At 43.3% G+C, this 21,670-nt stretch overlaps 1 protein-coding gene and 1 pseudogene across 1 annotated transcript in view; both read left to right on the top strand.

Annotated features, from left to right (window-relative positions):
• Positions 1–14,279, top strand: part of MTHFD1L (methylenetetrahydrofolate dehydrogenase (NADP+ dependent) 1 like) — a 188,026-nt gene extending 173,747 nt beyond the window's left edge. The window contains exons 27-28 of the mRNA XM_074333706.2: positions 5,045–5,169; positions 13,979–14,279. Coding sequence (XP_074189807.1) covers positions 5,045–5,134 — 90 coding nt within the window. The 3' untranslated portion in view covers positions 5,135–5,169; positions 13,979–14,279. The remainder of the gene's footprint in view (positions 1–5,044; positions 5,170–13,978) is intronic.
• Positions 14,280–18,907: 4,628 nt separating this feature from the next.
• LOC109449315 (large ribosomal subunit protein eL6 pseudogene) lies at positions 18,908–19,884 on the top strand (annotated as a pseudogene).
• The last annotated feature ends 1,786 nt before the right edge of the window (positions 19,885–21,670 follow it).

Raw genomic sequence — 21,670 nt, 5'->3', positions numbered from 1 at the left:
TTTTAATGTATTGCTGAATTCTGTTCACTAATGTTTTTTTCTTTTTTCTTTTTTTTTTAGAGATTTTATTGGGGTGGGGAACAGGACTTTTTTATTGGGGAATAGTGTGTACTTCCAGGACTTTTTTTTTTCCAAGTCAAGTTGTTGTCTTTCAATCTTAGTTGTGGAGGGTGCTGTTCAGCTTCAAGTTGTTGTCCTTTCAGTCTTAGTTGTGGAGAACGCAGCTCAGCTCCAGGTCCAGTTGCCTTTGCTAGTTGCAGAGGGCGCAGCCCACCATCCCTTGCGGGAGTCGAAACTGGCAACCTTGTGGTTGAGAGGACACGCTCCAACCAACTGAGCCATCCGGGAGGCAGCTCAGCTCAAGGTGCCGTGTTTAATCTTAGTTGCAGGGTGCGGAGCCCACCATCCCTTGCGGGACTCGAGGAATTGAACTGGCAACCTTGTGGTTGAGAGCCCACTGGCCCATGTGGGAATCGAACCAGCAGCCTTCAGAGTTAGGAATATGGAGCTCTAACCGCCTGAGCCACCGGGCCGGGCCCTGTTCGCTAATGTTTTGTTGAGGATTTTTGCATCTATGTTCATAAGGATATCAGCCTGTAGTTTCCCTTTTTTGTAATATGTTCATCTGATTTGGGGATCAGGGTGATAGTGGCCTCATAAAAAGTGTTTGGGAGCCTTCCCTCCTTCTGGATTTTTTGGAATAGTTTGAGGAGAATAGGTGATAATTCTTTTTTGAATGTTTTGTAAAATTCACCCGTAAAGCCATCTGGTCCAGGGCTTTTGTTTGTTGGGAGCGTGTTGATTACTGATTCAATTTCCCTGGTGGTAATCAGTCTATTCAGATTTTCCGTTTCTTGAGTTAGCCTTGGAAGGTTGTATGCTTCTAGAAAATTGTCCATTTCTTCCAGATTGTCTAATTTGTTGGCATATAGTAGCTCATAGTAATTTCTTAAAATTTTTTGTATTTCTGTGGTGTCTCTTGTCACTTCTCCTCTTTCATTTCTGATTTTATTAATTTGGGTCCTCTCTCTCTTTTTTTTTGATGAGTCTAGCTAAAGGTTTGTCAATTTTGTTCATCTCTAAAAACCAGCTGTTGGATTCATTGATCTTTTGAGGGGTTTTTTTTTTGTCTCTATTTCATTTATTTCCGCTCTGAGCTTTATTATCTCCTTCCTTGTACTCCCTTTGGGCTTATTTTGCTGTTCTTTTTCCAGATCCCATAAGTTACAACAATATTTTGTTTAAGTAGAAATTATGAAGCTATCACTTTATGAAACAGAATTTTTAATATAATTTTTCTACTCATGCCAAAGAATATTCTACTTTTACTTTTAATGACTACTTTTAACTATCTGAATATTTTCTCTTAAATTTTTTTTCAATTACAGTTGACACACAATATAGTATTAGTTTCAGGTGTACAACATGGTGATTAGACATTTACTAGTTTTAATGTATGATTATAAAGCCTATTCAGAGAACTCATCATTTCTCCAAAATAAGCTTAACCTGAAATCGGTAAAAATCTGGAAGATTCAATGTAGTTAAAAATGAGGGTCATGAAGGGCAAAAACCCATGTTTTTCAGCGTTTGTCAAAGAATCCATTAATGCAGCATGACAAGTAAGTACAATTTCATGGCTCCCTCGTTATTTTAAGCAGGAGGCCTCCTTAGAGAGCGCACAAATAGTCGACCCAGATCGTCACTGACCCCGGGCGCGGGGCCAGAGGTCAGCTCCCAAGGGCTGTCCGAATTCTTTTTTCTTGTAGGATGTGCTGACTCTTGTCTAGGGGCTACAATCCTTTGATACCAGTTTTTTATTGGGAGAGAATTTGATGTTAACATCATTCCATGTTGCGTCTGCTCAGGAGCAGAAGTTTTCTTTTAAGAACAGATTTACTGGAGATGCTTCTTTGTCCACAGGGCAGAGAGTCCCTCAGCTCTGCAGCCTCTGTGCTTTCGTGTCTGTTGTTGCTTATCCCAAATAAGTCGGCCTGATTCTGGGAACTGATGATTGCATCATTGGGACAGAACATGGGAATCTTTTGATTAAACTCATTTCTTCCCCCATTTGAGAGAAAAAGCTGGAAATAGAGGGAAGACATTTCATACTTCCCGGCATTGAGTATTTGGGCTCCCAACTTTGTGAGAGAATCAGAATAACCAAAAGATGTACACTCTGGTTCACAACAGCCCATAGACCAGCTCCAGGAACCACACAAATCACACTCTACCTGTATCAGCCTTGGTTGTGCATCAGCCAAAAGTTAACGGTGGAGAGTTGAATTCTCATGTGTACAAAGATAGTGTGTAAATAGGCAGGCAGGGCAGTCGTTATCCACAACAGAAGCTTCCATTGTAGCTTTGTTCAGATGGGCCCAAATACACGGGGTTTTCTTACCTTGCGTGGATTTAGACTTAACCTGCCTCCTGCTGAATTCCACCCTGGAGTGAAGAGTGTTGCAGCCGCAGAAGTAGCAGCCATAAGTCTGGGTAACGCCGTCATGTTAGTTTATCCCTGTGGCTCAGTGTGATCATTCATTTCCTTTTCTGAAACTACCAAATGCTGGTTCCTTTTTCCAAATCCATAGTCCCACACAGACTCTGGAGGCATCTTAAAATGCCCATGTAAGAATGCAGTTAGGCAGGAAAACTGCTATAGACTACCTGATGTGAGTTGTCCCCAGACAACTGGGGAAACTGTGGACCGTTCCCCACCAGGGTCCCTTGTGTTTGGTGTCCCAGTGCGTCAGCAGTAAGCGTCAGTTTCTTTTTGGGTTCTCCTCGGATATATGCAGCCACTGTAGTAACCAGAGAAAAAAATGTGATGCCCCTGCTAGGAACAGAAACTTCAGGAGTACACGTAGCCATACACGTACCTACAGTTTTAAAATACAGGCAGCACCCACCTACAAGCAGCTTGTGCGCCGAAACTTTATTTTAGTCAATTGCTTGAAACCCAAAGCACATTTTCCCAAAGACATGTTATAAATGGTACCTATATCCCAAGCAGGTCCCAGGAATCTTTTTAGCCCATAAGGTATCTAAAGTACAGTCCTGTGCAGTTAGGACAAGTGCTAGCGCCAGCTATCACAGTGTTTTATGCGTCCGGCCACGTGCAGAGTACGTCCTGTTGCCCTCCTCCCTCACGCTGTCTGGGTCCAGGAGGTTAAGGAGGACTGCAAGTGCACAGGTCCCCTCCGCCACCGAGCTTCCTTCTCCGTGCTCAGGGGAATGGGGAGTGGGCAGGAGTAGCCGTCAGAAGCGTCCCGGCCACACTGACGGAGCCAGCCCTTCTCGTACTGTAATGTGCCACAGATCACTCGGGACTTGCTAAAATTGCAGATTCTGGCTTAGCAGGCCCGGACAGGCTCGGAGCTGTGACTTTCCAACAACTGCCAGTGATGCCCACACTACTGGCCCACAGTCTGAGTAGCAAGAGTCTGTCAACATCAGAGGGCGCAGGAGAGGGTGGCAGAGAGAAATCCCGAGTCACTACAGGCCGGAAGTGCAGAGCGAGAGAGCTGGGTTCTATCTTAGAGGCCGGTTCTATCTTAGAGGCCTTATCTGAGAACTTTTTGCCAGGTGGGGAAGAGCGGACACGCCCTGGATGCCACTGAGTATTGGATGTGTTGCCGCTTCCTCTCGGAGTTCTCTGGCCGTAGCAGGCAGGAGTTTGCCTGACAGCCCTTAGCCCTCGGAAGAGCCAGGCTAAGCGGAACCCCAGGTGTCTTTTCTCCGATGGGATGCAGCATTGCTTTACAAGCATCCTCTGTATGCACAGTGCCTATGAAAACACAGCTGGAAAGACTGACATCGATAAGGAGGGGGTCACCCAGGAGCCTCACAGTTAGGTCCGAGACCAGTGTTTCCATGTGTGAGAACCACTGAGGCATTGGGAGTCTTCCCCAGCTCACCCAGGGTCCCTGATGGAGGTGGGCAAAGAGTGCACTTTGGAAATCTCTGGTCTGACACGGGGCAGTGAGGGGCATGGGCCTGGCTTAATCCTGTCTCCACCCCTAACTAACTGTGACCTTGAGCATGTGCCTTCGTGCCTAAGTGTTCTCTGACCTCATCAATAAAGTGGGGCTAAAATGAGTACCTACCTCTGGGTGGTGGTGGGGCTTATTTCACTTACCCCTGGAAAGCCCAGAGTGTCCCAAAGGGGGGTGGCCAAATGAATCATTGGAGATTACAGGCATGGAGTCAGACTTTGAGTTTTGCTGCTTATTATTACCTGCGTAGCCTCGGACAGGTGATTTAACCCTCTATTACCTTCCTTGTAACGTGCGCATAAAAAAGTACCTACCTCATAGTGTTGTCAAGAGGATAAAATAAGTAAGAGACTCAGCACAGTGCCTGGCACATAGTACGTTCTCAATAAACATCAGTTCTTGTTACTAAAGTACTCCAGAGTGGTCACTCTCTGGGGAGCAGGAAATTGCAACCTGTGCTCCAAGGGTTGTAGGTTTTACAAAAATGAGTCTTGGGCGCCATATTAGGGGGTGAGGAGCAGGCCATCATCCACTCCACCCACACCCACTGTCCCTTCCACCAGAGGAGCTCATCTTTGTTGAGGTTCAGTATTAAGGTTTGATTTTTTTTTAAAAAAAAAAAGATTTGAAAATCACTGTTTGGAGCTGCAGCGTGCTGTGGGGCAGGGAAATGTTCTCAATCTTCAAAAAGTTGACATTTGCGTTTTCTGTTTCATTTCCTTAAACAAAGATTGAAATAGCAGACAGCGAATTTAAAGAGATAGATGTATGAGTTTCATGTTTCCCTGATAATAAGACCTAACCGGAAAATAAACCCTAGCACGATTTTTCAGGATGACAGCCCTGAACACACACCCTCCTAATGCGTCTTTTGGAACAAAAATTAATATAAGAGCTGGTCTTGTTTTCGGGGAAACACGGTAGCTAGAACCTTAAGTTCTGTGAGGCTGAGTTGAATTGTATAGTTATTTCTGCCATTAGCTGCACAGTGTCGGGCGCGACGGCATAGCGCGTGGGCTCACGGAAGCTGCTTGTGTTTTATCCGCCAGATGAGCACCATGCCGGGACTGCCCACGCGGCCCTGTTTCTACGACATAGACCTTGACACGGAAACAGAGCAAGTCAAAGGTTTGTTCTGAATGAACACGACATCACAGGACCCAGGGCCACTCAGGTAGGCTACTGTGCTTTTTACTTTTTTCCTGAACCTGTTTTAGTTTTATTTTGTTTTTCTAATGTCTTTGACAAAAATGGTCTGGTAAGTAACTTCCCAGCTTGGTTACTATGAATTTCTGCCTAATAACAGGCCAGGACGTGGGTCACGCCCACGTGCGCATATGCAGTTAGATGGTCCGGACACAAGCCATTGGGGAAAGTTAAATTGTGTCTTCTCTGAATATAGATTTGTTTAAGGCCTCTCACCTCATCACTGTGGAACCCTGTAAACTCATTATTCTTTTCCCAGAATTAAAACTAGTATCTGCTATCATTTTTGAAGGACTGACTATCCCACGTAGCTCTTGGTTACAGAGTTAGGATCATGTGAGAGAGGAATCTCAGTGTATTCGTTTTCTAGAGCTGCCATAACAGAGTATCTCAACGGGGTGGCTTAAAACAACAGAACTTTATTCTGCCCCCGTTCTTTGGAGGCGAGGATTCCAAAGTCAAGGTCTCAGGCGGGCCAGGCACCCTCGGAGACTCTGGTAGAATCCTTCTCGGCCTCTTCCCAGCTTCTGGTGGTTGTCATGACGCCTTGACTTTCCTCAGCTTGCAGCTGCATCGCTCCCGTCTCTGCCTCCAGGGTCACACAGCATGTTCCCTGTGCACCTGTGTTCACATGGCATTCCCTTCTTATAAGGACACCAGTCATATTGAATTAGCCCCCCCACCCCCGTATTGACCTCATCTTAATTACCTCTGCAAAGACCCTACATCCGAACAAGGTCACTGTCATAAGTACTGGCGGGTCAGGATTTCAATATATCTTTTTGAGGACACCATTCCACCCATAACACTCAACTGTGGCTCAACGGGTAGGGTAGGCTCTTACACCACGGGAAAGACACATAAAGATGGGACAGACCATTTAGAGGGTCCTGTGAGTCACAGCAAGGACAGGGCAGCAGAGATGACACCCCTTGATGGCCCATGGTCGTCACAACTTCAGACTGTTGGGCTGCACTTGGAGCTGGCTGAGGCAGCCTCAGGGGGGCCTCTTCATCTTGTTCTTGTCTGCCCCCACTCCTGCAGCCACACCTGCTGGCTTCTTTCCTAGCTTCCCATCATGAAGAAAAATAACCACCCTCCCAACCATCCTCCCTGGAAAACTCCCAATCAGAAGTCTTAAAGGCTCAGAGCTGCTTTTCCCCATCCCATATATCAAACATGTCCTCACCATAGTCTCAAGACACATTCCTTCCCCCAAAACACCCCCAATTCATTCTCCCACTCACTCCTGTTCCTGTTCGTCAGCCCAGCACCCCTCCCTCTTGCCAACAGGTCTGGGCCTTCACATGAGCTTGTTTGGCCTAAACACTCTTCTTCCCAGTGTCTCTGAGATGGAGCCTCAGCCAGGCCCTCAGGAGCCTCACTAACATCTGTCTCACGGCCGGTAGCCAATGTGGGGAGGCTGTTTTGTTGTTGTTGTCATTGTTGTTGTCTGTTACTCAGACACTGAAGTCTTGGGCTATGATGAGAAAGGTAAAGGGTCATTTATATGCGATCACATGAATGAAAGGTGTGGAATTGTTTGGTGTGAGTTGTGTGTGTGATGTGTCGTGTTATTTGTGTTTTGCTGAGGAGTAGGGGCTGTCTTTAGTTTGAACCACAACCACACTGCATATCCTTCTCATTTCTGAAAAAGAAAACAACAGAAAATGAACTAGAGGAGACTTTTTTTTTTAAACAAGAAAGCCCATAAACTTGAGTTTTGATAACAGTGTTATTTTGGTCATTTGGTATGACCGGCAGGAGGGGAGGGCAGAATGTCTTGGCTTTCCCAGCTAGGCCTTGGGAGACTAACAATATCCTTCCCCTCAAACTGAAAATTGACCCTGTCCTGATTAATCTCCCTTTTCATGTCAAAAACCCATTATGTTACATTTCTGCCATTTGTCATTTTTGTCCAGAACAAGTGTATACATGCCTCTCATCTCTTGGATAGTATTTTTCCAGCATTGCGGTCCATTTTCATTTGCTCACCAAGTAGGTCACATAAACCCAATTATACCTTAGATATTGCAGGTAAGACTCAGGTAATGCCAGGGGACACGTCCGTGGCTTTGCTGTCACATCCACGTAAATACTATGTTTATGTTCACTAACAAGTATTCCTCTGGATTTTGTTTAAAGATTGGGCATGGGTGGGGGTCAAACACAGTCGATGGTGGTGACATCCAACGTGCCAGGCGCTTGCACAGGTGGTCTCAGCACCCCCTGGAGGCAGGTGCTATCCCAACAGATTAGGTCCTTCCCCTCTGGTCCCTGAGAGGCAGTAGCTGAGGGATGTCCCCCATCCACTGGACTGCAGAACTGTCTTTCCGCTGCTCGGCCCTGCCTCTCATCCCATAGCTAGCACGAGTTACTTTGCCTTACCCTGTCACGTATCATGCTGGAATCGACCCAGTGAAATAGGTAGTATTTTTATTTCAGAGTTGTGAAAAGTTTGGCCCGAGAGGTCAACAACTTGCTCAAGTTGCACAGCTAATAAGTACAAAAGCCAAGACTCGGCCCAGAGCTGCTTACTCTCAGTCTCACCCCATCCTCAAGGCCCCAAACCACAGGACATACTTTTCATTTCAGTCCTGGGGTGAATGAACTTCAACCCATCCTGGAAGATGACAACCAGCTATTTCAGCAGACCTGTAATTTGGGGGATAAACAGGTGATTTAAAAAAAAAAGAAATAAAGAAAAGAACAAGATAATTGTTCGGGTATTAAAAGCTATGACTCTGTCCAAATTATTTTAAGTCAAGTATACTAGGGCTATCTCTTAACTCTCTCATTGAATGGCATTTTCCCACTCACTTATCCAAGGCTTTTTTCGTTGTGAACTGTGCCAAATCCTGTCCTAGGCTGTGGGCAGTGGCTCAAAAACCCACCACTTGACCTTGCTTGAACAATGGAAAACAGGTCCGGTGTCGTAAGCTAAAACCACCAAAGAAAGCAAACGTTCCTTCTCAAGGGCTGTTGGGTATAATGATCCCGCAAACATCCCTTCTGTTTCCTGGGCCCTCTCACATACAGCTGTCAGAGACCACTTCTCCTAACAAAGGCCTGTGGCGACTAAATATGCGTAAAATAAAAATGTGAAACCTTGGATGACAGTCAACTTCGACAGACTTGGGCATCGGAAGAGGAAATGTCCAATTGGTTGCTTTACTCACACAGTGGTCAGACTCCATCCAGATGGTTCTCTGCACCCCACGGAGTGTGTGGCAGGCATATTCCACACGGAAGGAGACTGCGCAGTCGATGACGGTGTTCTTTCCTTCCGCCTCCTCACCTTTCCTGTTTACCTCACCCTCGAGGAAATTGTGTGAGATTTAGTATGAGCAAGAGATGCCGAGATAGCCCCAGAATTTGAGCTCCTTTTCGATGCTTCCCTGTAGAACTTTCACTGTTGTTAGAATTGGGGCATGATTCATTCTTTTGGATGTCACCAAATAGAACTAATTCAAATAAGTTATTTGTCCCAATGAAACTGATGCTGCAACTTTACTGTTCAGTCTTTTGTTTGAAGGTGATTGGATTTAGGAGGGTTGATTCTTTCCCCCTCTTTGGGCTTCTGATTCTGAACCTTCATCATATTTCTGAACCTTGGCAGGATTCAAATGAACACAATAAACCCTGGCAGATTTCCTGAAGAATTCAGATACTCCTTACTTTGTTCTGATGTGCAAAGCTGTATTTAGTATGGAATCAGATTGACTCTAGTCCTGCAATAAAAGTTAGTTACTTACCTAAGAATTGTTTTTCTTGAATTGCACACACAGAAAGGAGGATAATACCAGCTCATTTCTTCCCTAAACTGCCGTTACAGCAGAAATTTTCAATGATGTTAAGAATCATAACCATGACTATGGTTGCTGCCTGCAGCCCTTCTGGGAACAGGGCCTCTTATCCCCAAGTTGCAAACCCACGGGGTTTTGGGGTTCCCTGGGGGAACACCTGGGCTCTGTGATTTTGGTCTTCAAACTATATCTTTTCAAGGAGCAGCTCAAAAATTGTTCATCACCATTGTGTTTCAAGGCACAGGTCCTCGCTTCACCACCCGACACACCATCCCTGGAGTAGAGTGTGTCCCTCTTTTTCTCCTATTTCCAAGCAGGGGCCAAAATAGGCTGGAAGCCCAAGCTACTTAAATAAAAGATTGTGATAACTAAATCTAGGGATGACATCTTTAACACTTCAGTAATATCTAAAAGATGATGACAAGTAAATCTTCCCTAACTAAAACAGAATATTTTGAAACATAGCTGTTGTGAAATTAATTCCCTTTTTAAAGAAGGTTTTTCTGGGCACTTTTTGTTGGGGTGGGGGGAGGCTAATCATCTTATATTTAAAAAAACATAAGGCAAGGAAAATAAATATTTCAGCAAAATAGAATTTTTTTAATAACTAAATCTATACATGGTTAAATTATTTGTCAGTGAAAAAATCAGAAAAATTTCAGTTATGGCATTAGTTATAATCTACTACTTGGTTGGGAAAACATTAAGACTTGTAAGGTAGGAGGAAAGTTTTAACCAAATGCTATGAACTTGAAATTCTTTCCACCACAGAAGACATTTTTATCAGACATGCAAAATGGTTAATAAGCACAGAGTGATATCATGCAGCTTCACTAATAAGAGAAATAAATAGATTTCATTCTCCGCAATTCAAAAGCAAATCTCTAAAGAACCTCATGATACATAAAGTTTCTAAATTATTCAGTCTTCGGTGTTAAAAAATATAGTAAAAACTATGTCACCATCAACTTGACCAATACTATTGAGATTGAGTTTTCATTTTTATTTTAAAGTCACTTTGGTAACATTTAATTTTAACCTCTATTATTCAACAATAAGAACCAATGAATTATTGTCTCAAAACAGTATGGTATTGGCAGAAAAACAGACACACAGACCAATGGAATAGAATTAAAAACCCAGAAATAAACCCAGATATACATGGGCAAATAAATTTTGACAAAGGAGCCAAAAACATACAATGGAGAAAAGAAAGCCTCTTCAATAAATAGTGCTGGGAAAATTGGAACGCCACGTGGAAAAGAATGAAACTAGACTGTTATCTGTGACCATATACCAAAATTAACTTAAATGGATCAAAGACTTAAACATAAGACCTGAAACAATAAACTGCATAGAAGAAAGCATAGGTACTAAACTAATGGACCATGGTTTTAGGAGAAGATATAATGAATTTGACCTCAAAGGCAAGGGAAGAAAAAGCAAAAACAAATGAATGAGACTACTATATCAGACTGAAAAGCTTCTACACAGCCAAAGAAACCAACAACAAAACAAAGGGGCAACCAACCAATTGGGAGAAGATATTTGCAAACAATGCCTCCAATAAGGGGCTAATCTCCAAAATATATAAGGAACTCATACAACTCAACAAAAAACTAACAATCCAATTAAAAAATGCACAGAGGACCTGGACACTTCTCCCAAGAAGATGTACAAATGGCCAACAGAGATATGAAAAAATGCTCAATTTCACTAGGTATTAGGGAAATGAAAATGATGAGATATCACCTCACCCCAGTTAGAATGGCTATCATCAACAAGACAAATAATAACAAATGCTGGAGAGGCTGTGGAGTAAAAGGAACCCTCATACACTGTTGGTGGGAATGTCAATTGGTACAGCCACTATGGAAAACAGTATGGCGGTTCCTCAATCCCTCTTCTGGGTATCTACCCAAAAAATCTGAAAACATTTATCTGTAAAGATATACGTATTCTGTGATGTTTGTTGCAGAATTATTTATGGTGGCCAACACATGTAAACAACCAAAGTGTCCTTCGATAGATGATTGGATAAAGATGTGGTATATGGGGTCTGACAATTAAGTTCACAAACTTGTTGCAACGATGTTGCTAACCTTTTTTACATCAGAGGGATTATTCATTATGAATTTGTACCAATTGGACAAACAGTTCACCAAGTTTAGTATGTGGAAGTGATGAAAAGGCTGTGTGAAAAAGTTAGACGACCTGAACTTTTCGCCCACAATTTTTGACACTTATATCACGACAATGCACAAGCTCACACGGCACTGTCTATGAGGGAGTTTTTTAGCCAGTAAACAAATAACTGTATTGGCACACCCTCCCTACTCACCTGATCTAGCCCCCAATGACTTCTTTCTTTACCTGAAGATAGAGGAAATATTGAAAGGAAGACATTTTGATGATATTCAGGACATCAAGGTAATATGACAACAGCTCTGATAGGCATTCCAGAAAAAGAGTTCCAGAATTGCTTTGAAGGGTGGACTAGGCGCTGGCATCGGTGCATAGTTTCCCAAGGGGAGTACTTCGAAGGTGACTATAGTGATATTCAGCAATGAGGTATGTAGCACTTTTTCTAGGATGAGTTCGCGAACTTAATTGTCAGACCTCATTTATATATAATGGAATACTATTCTGCCTTAAGAAAAGATGAAATACTGCCATTTGCGACAACATGGATATATCCTGAGATTATTATGCTAAGCGAAATAAGTCAGACAGAAAAAGTCGAGAACCATATGACTTCACTCGTATGTGGGATATAAAACTGAAAACAACAAAGAAACAAGACAAGCAAACAAAGAAACAAAAACTCATAGACACAGACAACAGTTTCGTGGTTACCAGAGGGTAAGGGGGGAGCGGGTGGTAGATGAGGGTAAAGGGGGTCAAATACATGGTGATGGAAGGAGAACTGACTCTGGGTGGTGAGCACACAATGTGATATATAGATGATGAATTACAGAAATGTACACTTGAAACCTGTATAATTTTACTAACCATTGTCACCCCCAATAAATTTATTTTACAACAAACAGACGTTGCCAGAACTTCTGAAGTGGCCCTTGTGACCCCTCTCAATTCTTAACCTCCTCCTTCCCTTCAAAGAAAAAAGCCTATCCTGACTTGTTTTGGAAATCTCTTGTTTGCTTTTCTTTATAGGTTTACCACCTAGTTATTAAACCGTAAACACTTGGAAAAAAAAAAAAAAAAAAAATACATCGTCGTTAGTAAAGAGAAGCCATGAGCCAAGAGTTATTACTAATAATAAATAAAATGAAATTTTCTTTGTTTAGTAGAAGAGAGAGCTAATCGTCCCTTCCTCTGATGGTATACATCCTATGGCTGCTGTGACAAATTACTGGGTGGTTTAAAACACCAGAAATGCAGTCTTTCACAGCTCTGGAGGCTAAAAGTCCGAAGTCAGTAGGCCGAAATGAAGGTGTCTGTGGGGCCCCATCGCCCCCAGAGGCTCTAGAATCCATTCCTTGGCTCCTCCCGCTTCTGGTGGCTGCGGATTCCTCTTGTCAGTCCCACTGTCTCGTCCTCTTCCGTGTGTCTGGGCCCTTGTTATATATTCTAGCTTCCAAAATATTCTCCTAGTGAATAAACTTCTATAATTTTTTTCCACTGAATAAACAATGAACTGATTCATTTTTACATTCTCACCTTGGTTATTGCATTTCTGATTTTTTTTAAACTATAATCAGATTTTTCTATACTTCTGCCAACCCTTTGAATTTTCTTAAACTGTGGAACCGTGCACTCTCATCTCAGCCCCTTCAACATAAAACCATTGGCTACAAAGGTGACTGATCAGCTGCTCTCCCACCTCAGCCTCTGGAGCTGGAAAGCCTTTTCCAGCCTCGCGGTGCCTCAGGTCATCGCCCGTCCACCAAGCCCACCCTCCTCTCCCCAGCTGCCCCTTCCCTCCCCCGGCATCACTGAGCTTCACATCTAGGGCCCCCGAAGTGGGGCTGGCCTCATCCCTGAGTGGAGGGGTGAGATCTGCACCGGCAAACCTCCCTCCCTAACATCTGAAATGTTTTCTTTCTGTTAATGTATATTATGCTGGCAGTGCTGCTTTTGTTTACTTCCCTGACTTGATCAGACGTTAGGGGAGTATTTGAAGTTCCTAGTCCCCTGTCTTCATCACCATCTTACGTGCTGAAGCTAATCAAGCATCTTTTCTGACTCCAAACCCCTCCCTCATCTGTGGGAGACCGACTTGCTGTATTCCAGCCGACTTTGAACTCTTGGCGCAATAGAGAAATTCTTCCATGTATAAATTCAGATTAAAGGCTGAATGCTTGAATTTACATTTCTCCTGGAGTGAATACATGTTTTTCTTTTCTGGACCATAGGTGCTGTGTTTGTTTGTTCTTTTTAAAATACAGTTTTTTTCACTTCTCTTTCGAAAAGATTGGAGGATTCAGTAGTAGCAGAGTCTTAATATCCTTTGAGAGAAAGCAACAAAGCCTTACCAATAATAAGGTCCAGGTCTACTCACTTTCATTCTTGTCCTAAATGCATTTTACAGACCTTGCTTTCTGTACTTAGTGTAAAAGAGAAACTGAAATCCAAGGCGACAGAATTCCAAATCTAAAATCCCAAACATTCTCACTCAACAGGATCCTGGAGGCTATAGATCCCAAATTTGGAAGCCATGGAATTACTGACACGGTCCCCAGTAAATCTTTTAGGAAGCTTAGAAGGCTGCCAGCAGCATCCCTGCTGACTCAGTCACAGAGTGGTACAGAAACGGATTGTCACTGCCCATAAGTAAAAAAATTGCAAAGAGCGATCCCAGCCCCAGCCCCGTCTTGTGAATAGAATCACTTAACCGCCCTTGAATTTTCTTTTGGTCTCCAGCTTTAGAGCTATCATATATTAACAGTTTAACACCAGGGAGGAAAGCTGTTCTTAAAGCCCTGAGCATTTTTTTTTTCTGTTTTTCAGGCTCCTGAAACACAAACTGCTCCTTGCCTTTTGGCTGCAGTTGGAGAAGACAGCAAATTTGAAATATACTTGTTACGCAATGCTGGAGAAATGGTGAAATAGGCCAAAGATTTATCCTTCCTTCAAGACAAATTCTGTTTGCAACCGAGTATAGTGTTCCGTAAAAGGACCTCCACCAAGTTTGAAAGAAACTAATTTATTTTCTGTTTCTGCAGAGTTTACATTATGTCCCATTGCTTACACTTTAGAATGTTTACTGTATGGGGACTGGGGGATTAAAAGAGTGTGAACTAAAAGGTAACATTTTCCACTCTGGAGTTTTCTGTTTTGTCTTTGAACTGAAAATAAATATGTATCTAGAAAACCAACCAGCACGTTTTCAGCACCAGATAAAACGCTGCTCTCTAGAGGTAACTCTTCATGTTGGAGTTGTTACCTGACACCAGTTTCCTGGAAAATTGTGAATACAACCAGAGCTTTATAAACATAACAAGAAAAAAATAACGTGCACACAAGAGAAATATCTGGTCAATTGTGAAATCCTCCGACTGTTGGAGATTTGTAATATCCTTTGGAGCAAAGTGCATTTTATATCCAGAAATACTTTTCAGTGCCACTGAAATTTACATCACTCACCTAAAAACGAGGGGTTTTATGCTAGTTTCTTCTACCTATAAATGAATCTCAGTGATCAATTAGCTTTCGAGGGCCCATAGGGGAAAGAAAGTGCCTCATAAATGTCAGGTGTTTGGCAAATGTTGTTCCATTTGTCCAACTCTTAATTCGGAGTAAAGACTGTTCTATGGCCTTTTCCCCCTCCCCAGAGTTCCTGACCCTTCTTTGTTCCCATTTTTTTCCTACAATAATATAAAATTATGTGAAAGTTAAGACAGAACGAAGCATTCAGGAGCGCACAAGACGTGATTGTCCTCTAAGCAGTGTAAGTAAAATAGTCACCATAAATATCTTAAATGTCCCCCAGGCACATCCTGCAGGATTCCTTGCCATTGGCTCTTTCCTGTGTTCTTGTTCTACACCCTTCACTGACTCTCATTCGTTGCTCTGCCCATAATGTATCTTTATATACAATTTAATTTGTTCCAAAACACTGACTACTCACTAAAAGCCTCCCCACGCAAAGATCATCCCACGAATAATTTCGCAGGAGTGCCCCCACCCCATTCCAGCCCTTTCTTCGGGGGTACACCTCTCTACATACACAGTAAACTAGTATGTTCAATACTATTTGAGGATTATAAGGGTTCTCAGTAAGTTTGTTCTCTGTAATGCATTCAGTAAGCAGTCTTTCTCATGAATTGATTTTTCAGCATTTCCCATCTGCTACTTGAGTTTTATTTTCCTCTACCATGTAAAGCTCTATTTTCTATTTTAAAATGTTTGGGGGATCGGGGGGAAGATTTTAGAAATGTATATTTCAAGTTCTTTAGACCAGGGATTTCCTTCTTTGTCTGGTTTTACCAGGCAACTCACCAATTCACCAAAAAAAGAAAGAAAAACAACATCCTGAACACAGATGTGGGAATCTTAACAGTCACATTGAAGAACCTGTAATCCAGGGTGTACTGGAAACTCCAAACTGCTACCCCTTGCGGGGGCTCATCTTAACCCCTCTCTATATGTCATAACTGTGTTTGATTGATTTGTTTTCTCTCATTCACTTACCCTACAAGCACACACTCCTGCTGAAGAATCAGTCTCCACTGGCAAGAAAGATCTTTGGCAGGTTGGTTAATGGGCTTATCGACTCATGATTTGAGTTGAGGCATTCATAGACTGCAGATGTTATTTTAGGGAAGAGCTAGTCATCTACTCTCTTCTGACGCCAAGGCATGAGGGGAAAAAAAATCAAGTAGCCTTTGGCATGATGGGTTTCAGTTAGAAATCTTCCCAGGAAAGGCAGATCCAGATTTCTCTCTGCTTCTATAATTGAAATGTAAGGGACAGGAATGGACTAGAAATGGTGAGGGACCCCAGTGACCCGCCATGGCTCACAGACATGTGGTCTTGCTCCCTCTGCTCACGGCTGTAGTAGCAACACCCGCCAAAGTGGAGACCCAAACTGGGAGAACCCTGAAGGCTCCCAGAGGTACACACTGTGGGGATTAACTGGTAACCTGGGAGACTCAGGTCTCAGCTCGGCAACTAGCCAATGCACTCATTAATATTCCTTTTATTCCTCTATTTCCAGGGTTATTTTGTTTAACTGGAATGTGCTGAATTAAGCAATACATGAGTGTTCTTCACAAAAGATATTTAAAGAGAATTTCTCTGGGTTGACATTCTCCAGGGACTGGGTTTTATCAAAATTTATAAGTATGAAGCTTACCTTATTGATTCCAGAAAAATCCACATACACATATTTTTCCATTGCTTTTGTAGAATGTGTAATATACAAAGGACTAAAAAGTAATAAGGGCACTTTTATAACATTTGTTACAAACCTACAGTCCATATCCACTGAAAAAGTGGAGTATTATGGCAGAGCAGTTGGTTAGTAAGTGGGTCTTCAGGTGGTTCCTTAAATCTAATGCGCCATAGACAGATCCGAACAAAGCTCTTGCAGCTACACTTGAATCAAGGGAAAGTTGACTAGAATTCAGGAGTCCATGAACTTAGATGAAAAAAAGAATTACATCTTTGTTTTCATTGACCTCTAACTGTAATGTAACATTTCCTTGAATCATGAATGTCGGCAACAAACCACTATTAACAGCACCCATGTCTGTCGCCAAAAGTCACTGATATTTTAATTCTGCATTACAGTTTCTGTAGATAGTCACAGTAGCATTTATGCTCATCACTACCTCAAAATCATGATAGTTAATAGATCTATCCCATCCTTGTTATTTCATGTGTAAAGAGCCACATTTGTTGCTATAACCAAATTTGATTCCATCTTGATAATCGCATTTAACTCTCATTGGTTTGCTTTATCATCATACAGGGCATTTAAAAACATTCTGATAAGGGTTCCACACACTTCATCAGACTGTTAAAGGGGTCCATGCACAAGAGGTTATAAACCCTGGCACTAGAGGAAAGTCTGGCAGCCTAAATGCCGTCTCCGTGGCAGTGCTGTGCTCCAGGCTGCCCCGACCGGTCCCTGCTCCAGGGTTCCTGGTCTGGAGCTGAGATTCTTGCTCTGGGAGTAGCACAGACAGCAGTTGTCACTGAAGCCCTTACGAGCCTAACTCAGACAATACAGAAGAAGCTCTGGAAACTGTAGAGTGCTGTCAATGCACAGCTTGGTTAGCAACGCCAGCTCCTGAACTCCCACCCTGCCCTGCTCTGGCGCCCTGGCTTCCCACGTGGTTTCCGGTGCTGCCCCTGGTGACCGAGCCCACCTGACCTAGCCCCCCACAGCTCACACGAGGCCTCAGCTTGCATCCTTTTTCTGGGGACTATAGGCTCAGGGTAACCAACAATGTTATTTCTACAAAATTACAGGTTTCACTGTAATTTACTGGTAAGACCCATTGTTGAACAGCATTTTTTTAATTCGTTAATTTGTTCATTCATTTGTTCTACCAACATGTACTGGGCAACTACCGAGAATGAAGCAGAATGTTTCAAGAAGAAAAGTAAATAAACATAAATTCCATGACTGAAGGGAACGTGTTGGGGTATTCTCCACTGTATCCCCAACCCACAGAATGGCGGACTGGAAGGTAATAAGTGGATCACTAAGTCTTTTCAGAGTGAATTCATCCATTCATTGAGCGCATGTATGCCCACCTGCAACTGGCATAGGAAGTGGAGGCAGTCTTCTTGGGGTCCCCGCCCTATAACCTGTGGGGACTGTGCTAACTCCATGTAGTGTCAGAATTGAATTGAGTTGAATTGAGTTGTAGCTGGTGCTGGAGTATACACCGATGGAAGATTTCATAAGCAAAAGGTTTTAGTTCATGTCATGAGAAAATACTGAGCTGCATAAATGCCAAAACTTTCAGAAACCATGGGGCAGATTTCATGGCCTACATAATGTCCCTGATGGATTGCCCACAGACCCCAGTTCACACTTTGAGAACTAGTCTTAAAGGGAGACCTTGACTTTCAGGTTTAGCTATTGGTCAATTAGGAGATTTAGTTGGGTTTCAAGCCGTTACCCATTAAGAGGCCATGTTTCTCCTAGAGCCTGTAAGTTTCCTGAGAGCAAACCAGTGTCCACAACCCTGGGCAGACACCATTGGTCATTGGAGGTGAGACAAAGCTAAAAGTCAGGGTCCCTAAAAGGCCAGTATCCCCCTCCTTGGCCGCTGTTTGTGGGATGTTACATACAGAGGCATCCTCTTCTGATTATGCATTAAAATAACCATGGATTTAGAGGATTGCCCAAAGAACCATGGCTGCTGGGCTTTCCTTCAGGTCTGTCAGAAGGTGGATTCTAGGACAAAAGGTAGATGTCATAAGCCAAAAAGGATGGGGAAAATACTTCACAATAATGGAGTAGGACCATGTAGTTGAGCCTTCCACATGAGACGAAGAAGAATCAAGTTCTTCCCTGTGCCACCCTCCTGTGATCTCACCTTATCGATGTGGTTTGTCTTCCTAGGTAATCTAATGCTCATTCTTTTGTGTTGCTTAAGCTCTGGGGTAGGTCCAAAGCGTGGCCACCTCACTTAGCATTACTGTCCTGAGTCCAAGACTATGGATGTGTGTCTCAACTACAAGGGACACGCTTCATGGGGCAGCACTGTGACTGGCCATGTCCAGTGTATTCAAGGTCAGCTAAATTCATACGAGTTAGTTGAACATAGGAATCCTCTCTGGGCAATTAATAGAAGACTCCCTAGCATTTAGGCTTGTTTTATTATACCTACAGGTTTGGGGGGCTTTTTTTCAATCCCAAGACCATCTGCATCAGGATTATTTGAGATGCTTGTTAAAAACGTAGCTTCACGTCTCCATTTAGACCTAATAAATTAGACTCTGGAATTGATCCTGGGAATCAAGAAGTGTTTTAAGAAGTTCACTAAATTATTTTCCTGCATATTAAAGTTTAAGAATTAACCGAACTCTTTCCCATCTTGCAAGATGGTGGGTGAAAAAGCTGAGAAACCAGACACTAAGGAGAAGAAACCTCAGGCCAAGCAGGATGATGTTGGTGGCAAGGTTAAGGGTAACCTGAGGCCAGAACGCCTCAGAAGGGGAGACCCACTGCAGCCGAAACCCTGTCCTGGTCAGGGGAATTGGCAGATGTTCCAGACTGGCTACAAATTCCTGAAAGGCCACGGACAACAGAAAGTATTCCACAGCTAAATCCGGGATTGAAAAGAGAGAGAAGGAGAAGGTTCTTACTACTGTCACAAAACCAGTGGTGGTGACAAGTATGGCAGCATCCGAGTGGTTAAACTTCACAAAATGCCTAGGTACTATCCTACTGAAGATGCGCCTTGAAAGCTGTTGAGCCAGGACAAGAAACCTTTCAGTCAGCACGTGAGAAAACTTGGGGGCAGCATCACCCGCGGGACCATTCTGATCATCCTCACTGGGCTCCAGAGGCAAGAGAGTTGTTTTCCTGAAGCAGCTGAGCAGTGGCTTGTGATTTGTGACTGGACCTCTGTCCCTCCATCCAGTTCCTCTGTGTAGAACACGCCGGATATCAGTCATCGCCACCTCCACCGAAATTAACATTGGCGGTGTGAAAACCCTCCAACATCTCACTGGTGCTTACTTCACAAAGGAGAAGCTGTGCAAGCACAGGCTCCAGGAGGGTGAGACACCGAGAAAGAGAAGACAAGAAATTACAGGGTGGCCTAAGGTTGACCAGAAACCTGTGGACTCGCAAATTCCACCCAGAATCAAAACTGTCCATCAGCTCCAGGGCTACTTCCGCTCTGTGTTTGCTCACAAATGGGGTTTATCCTCGCAAACTAGTGTTCTAAATATATTACGAAGAACCTAACGAAATGCCTGATCTGCTAAAAAAAAAAAAAAAAAAAAAAAAAAAGAATGAACCTGAACTCCACTTTTGTATCACCACTGTGCCTAGCACGATACTTAACAGATAGGATGTGCTAAATAAATACTTGTTGAAAGAATACGTAACCCTTGTCGTTCATCTTCCGGTCCCTTGTGTCCCCGCCTGCATGTCCTGCGTCGCCACTACAGTCCCCTCAATTCCCGATACCCTTTCAGAGCCAAGGAATTAAATGTTTCCGTGGCATTTCTCCCTGCCCTTCTCAGCCACAGCTTCGATAGGCTCCCAAGCCTCCTAAATAAATCCTTTTACCATCTCAGCAACCACGACCTCGACCTCTGAGGAAGGTTAAGTGGACAAGGAAGAAGTCTACGGGGTCAGTCAGATTCAGGGTCTCCCGTCCAGAGTCTTGTCTGATAACCCAGGATGCGCTGAATGCCTATCCAGGCAAGGCCTCAGGTTAAACTCAGTAGATTCAAGAAAAGGATCAAGGCTGGGGGAGGGGTGCCGGTGAAATGACCCCAGAAATTGCGAGGATCCTGGGGTGGGGCCAGGGCGGGCAAGAGCACCTGCAAGTAACGTTGAGGCCAGCCCTGGGGGAGTGGCTTTTCTCCCATCTGCGGGGGGTGGGGGGGGTTCTATCCGTGTTTTGAGTTCATTTTTATAAAATCTCACTCAGTGTTAAGTCAACCCTTCTCTTTAGCACTCTAGATTTGTGGTTTAGTTTCCTGAAATGCTTTAAAAATACAAGCTTTCAGATACTTTATCAACCGTACGTCATCCCACGCTTAGAAGACTAAAGGCAGGTTTGTTCTGAAAACAGCCCACGCCCCCTCCGTCCTGACAGAGCGGCGCTCAGAGGAGAAGTGTGTAATTGCCCGGGCTGAGTTTAAGGTTAGAGTGTTTATGTAACCAATCAGCTCAACTTAAATATTTCTTGTGGTGTGGTCAGGGCTGCAAGCCTTTGGGGGGGCACAGCACAGCGAATGACATCTGTTTACTCAGCCCTGTGTGGAAGGACCCTGATAGTTTAAAACCAGTTAATATTTTCTATCATACATCATGTCACTTACGTATTTTACAATAAGGATTGTGAAGATAATCTTTCAAAACAATCAGACTGATGACACTTGTATGTGTGCTCATGAGCAGACAAATTTAACGAGTGCTCATTTGGCAAAGTCTTACAATTAAGGAATTTTTCTTTCTCAAATAATTACGTGAGCCCTGATAATTTATCTCCAAGCTGGCCTCCTGCTTACCTCCCCCCTTGATAGAGAGGATGTGTACCAGACAAACAACCAAGACGGACACCCTGAAGGGGCTGGGAAGGCTCTCCTGGGTCAGGAACAAGCCAATTGTACGAGAAGGGATGCTTTTCAACTTCACGGAGTTGGGAGCCAAAGGATATTTCAAGGGCCAGAGGCAAAAAAAAATGCTGAATAACTCCCCACTCCTCCCAAGGTATTTTATACTGTGGCCTCAGTAGAGAGTTTGAGATGTGAATTCCCAGAATATCAGACACCCCCAAACTCAAAGTGAGTACAAAAATGCATTCCAAAGCCAAGTGTAAATTATTTTTAAATTATTCATGCCCCCTGCTCACCATTAGAACAGATAATTGAACTAACTGTAAATACATATAAACAGAAGTGACAGAAACAGAAACATTCGCAACAAACTACAAATGAACAGAAAAAATCCACTTAAGTGCTAAATAATTAGGGAGGAAAGAAGCCAAGGAAGGTGGG

Source organism: Rhinolophus sinicus, chromosome 2 (genome assembly GCF_057876585.1).
Source record: "Rhinolophus sinicus isolate RSI-liver-muscle chromosome 2, RSI-T2T, whole genome shotgun sequence".
NCBI classification, from domain to species: Eukaryota; Metazoa; Chordata; class Mammalia; order Chiroptera; family Rhinolophidae; genus Rhinolophus; species Rhinolophus sinicus.
The sequence above is the reverse complement of the archived record's forward strand: the minus strand, read 5'-3'. Positions and strand labels throughout refer to the sequence as shown.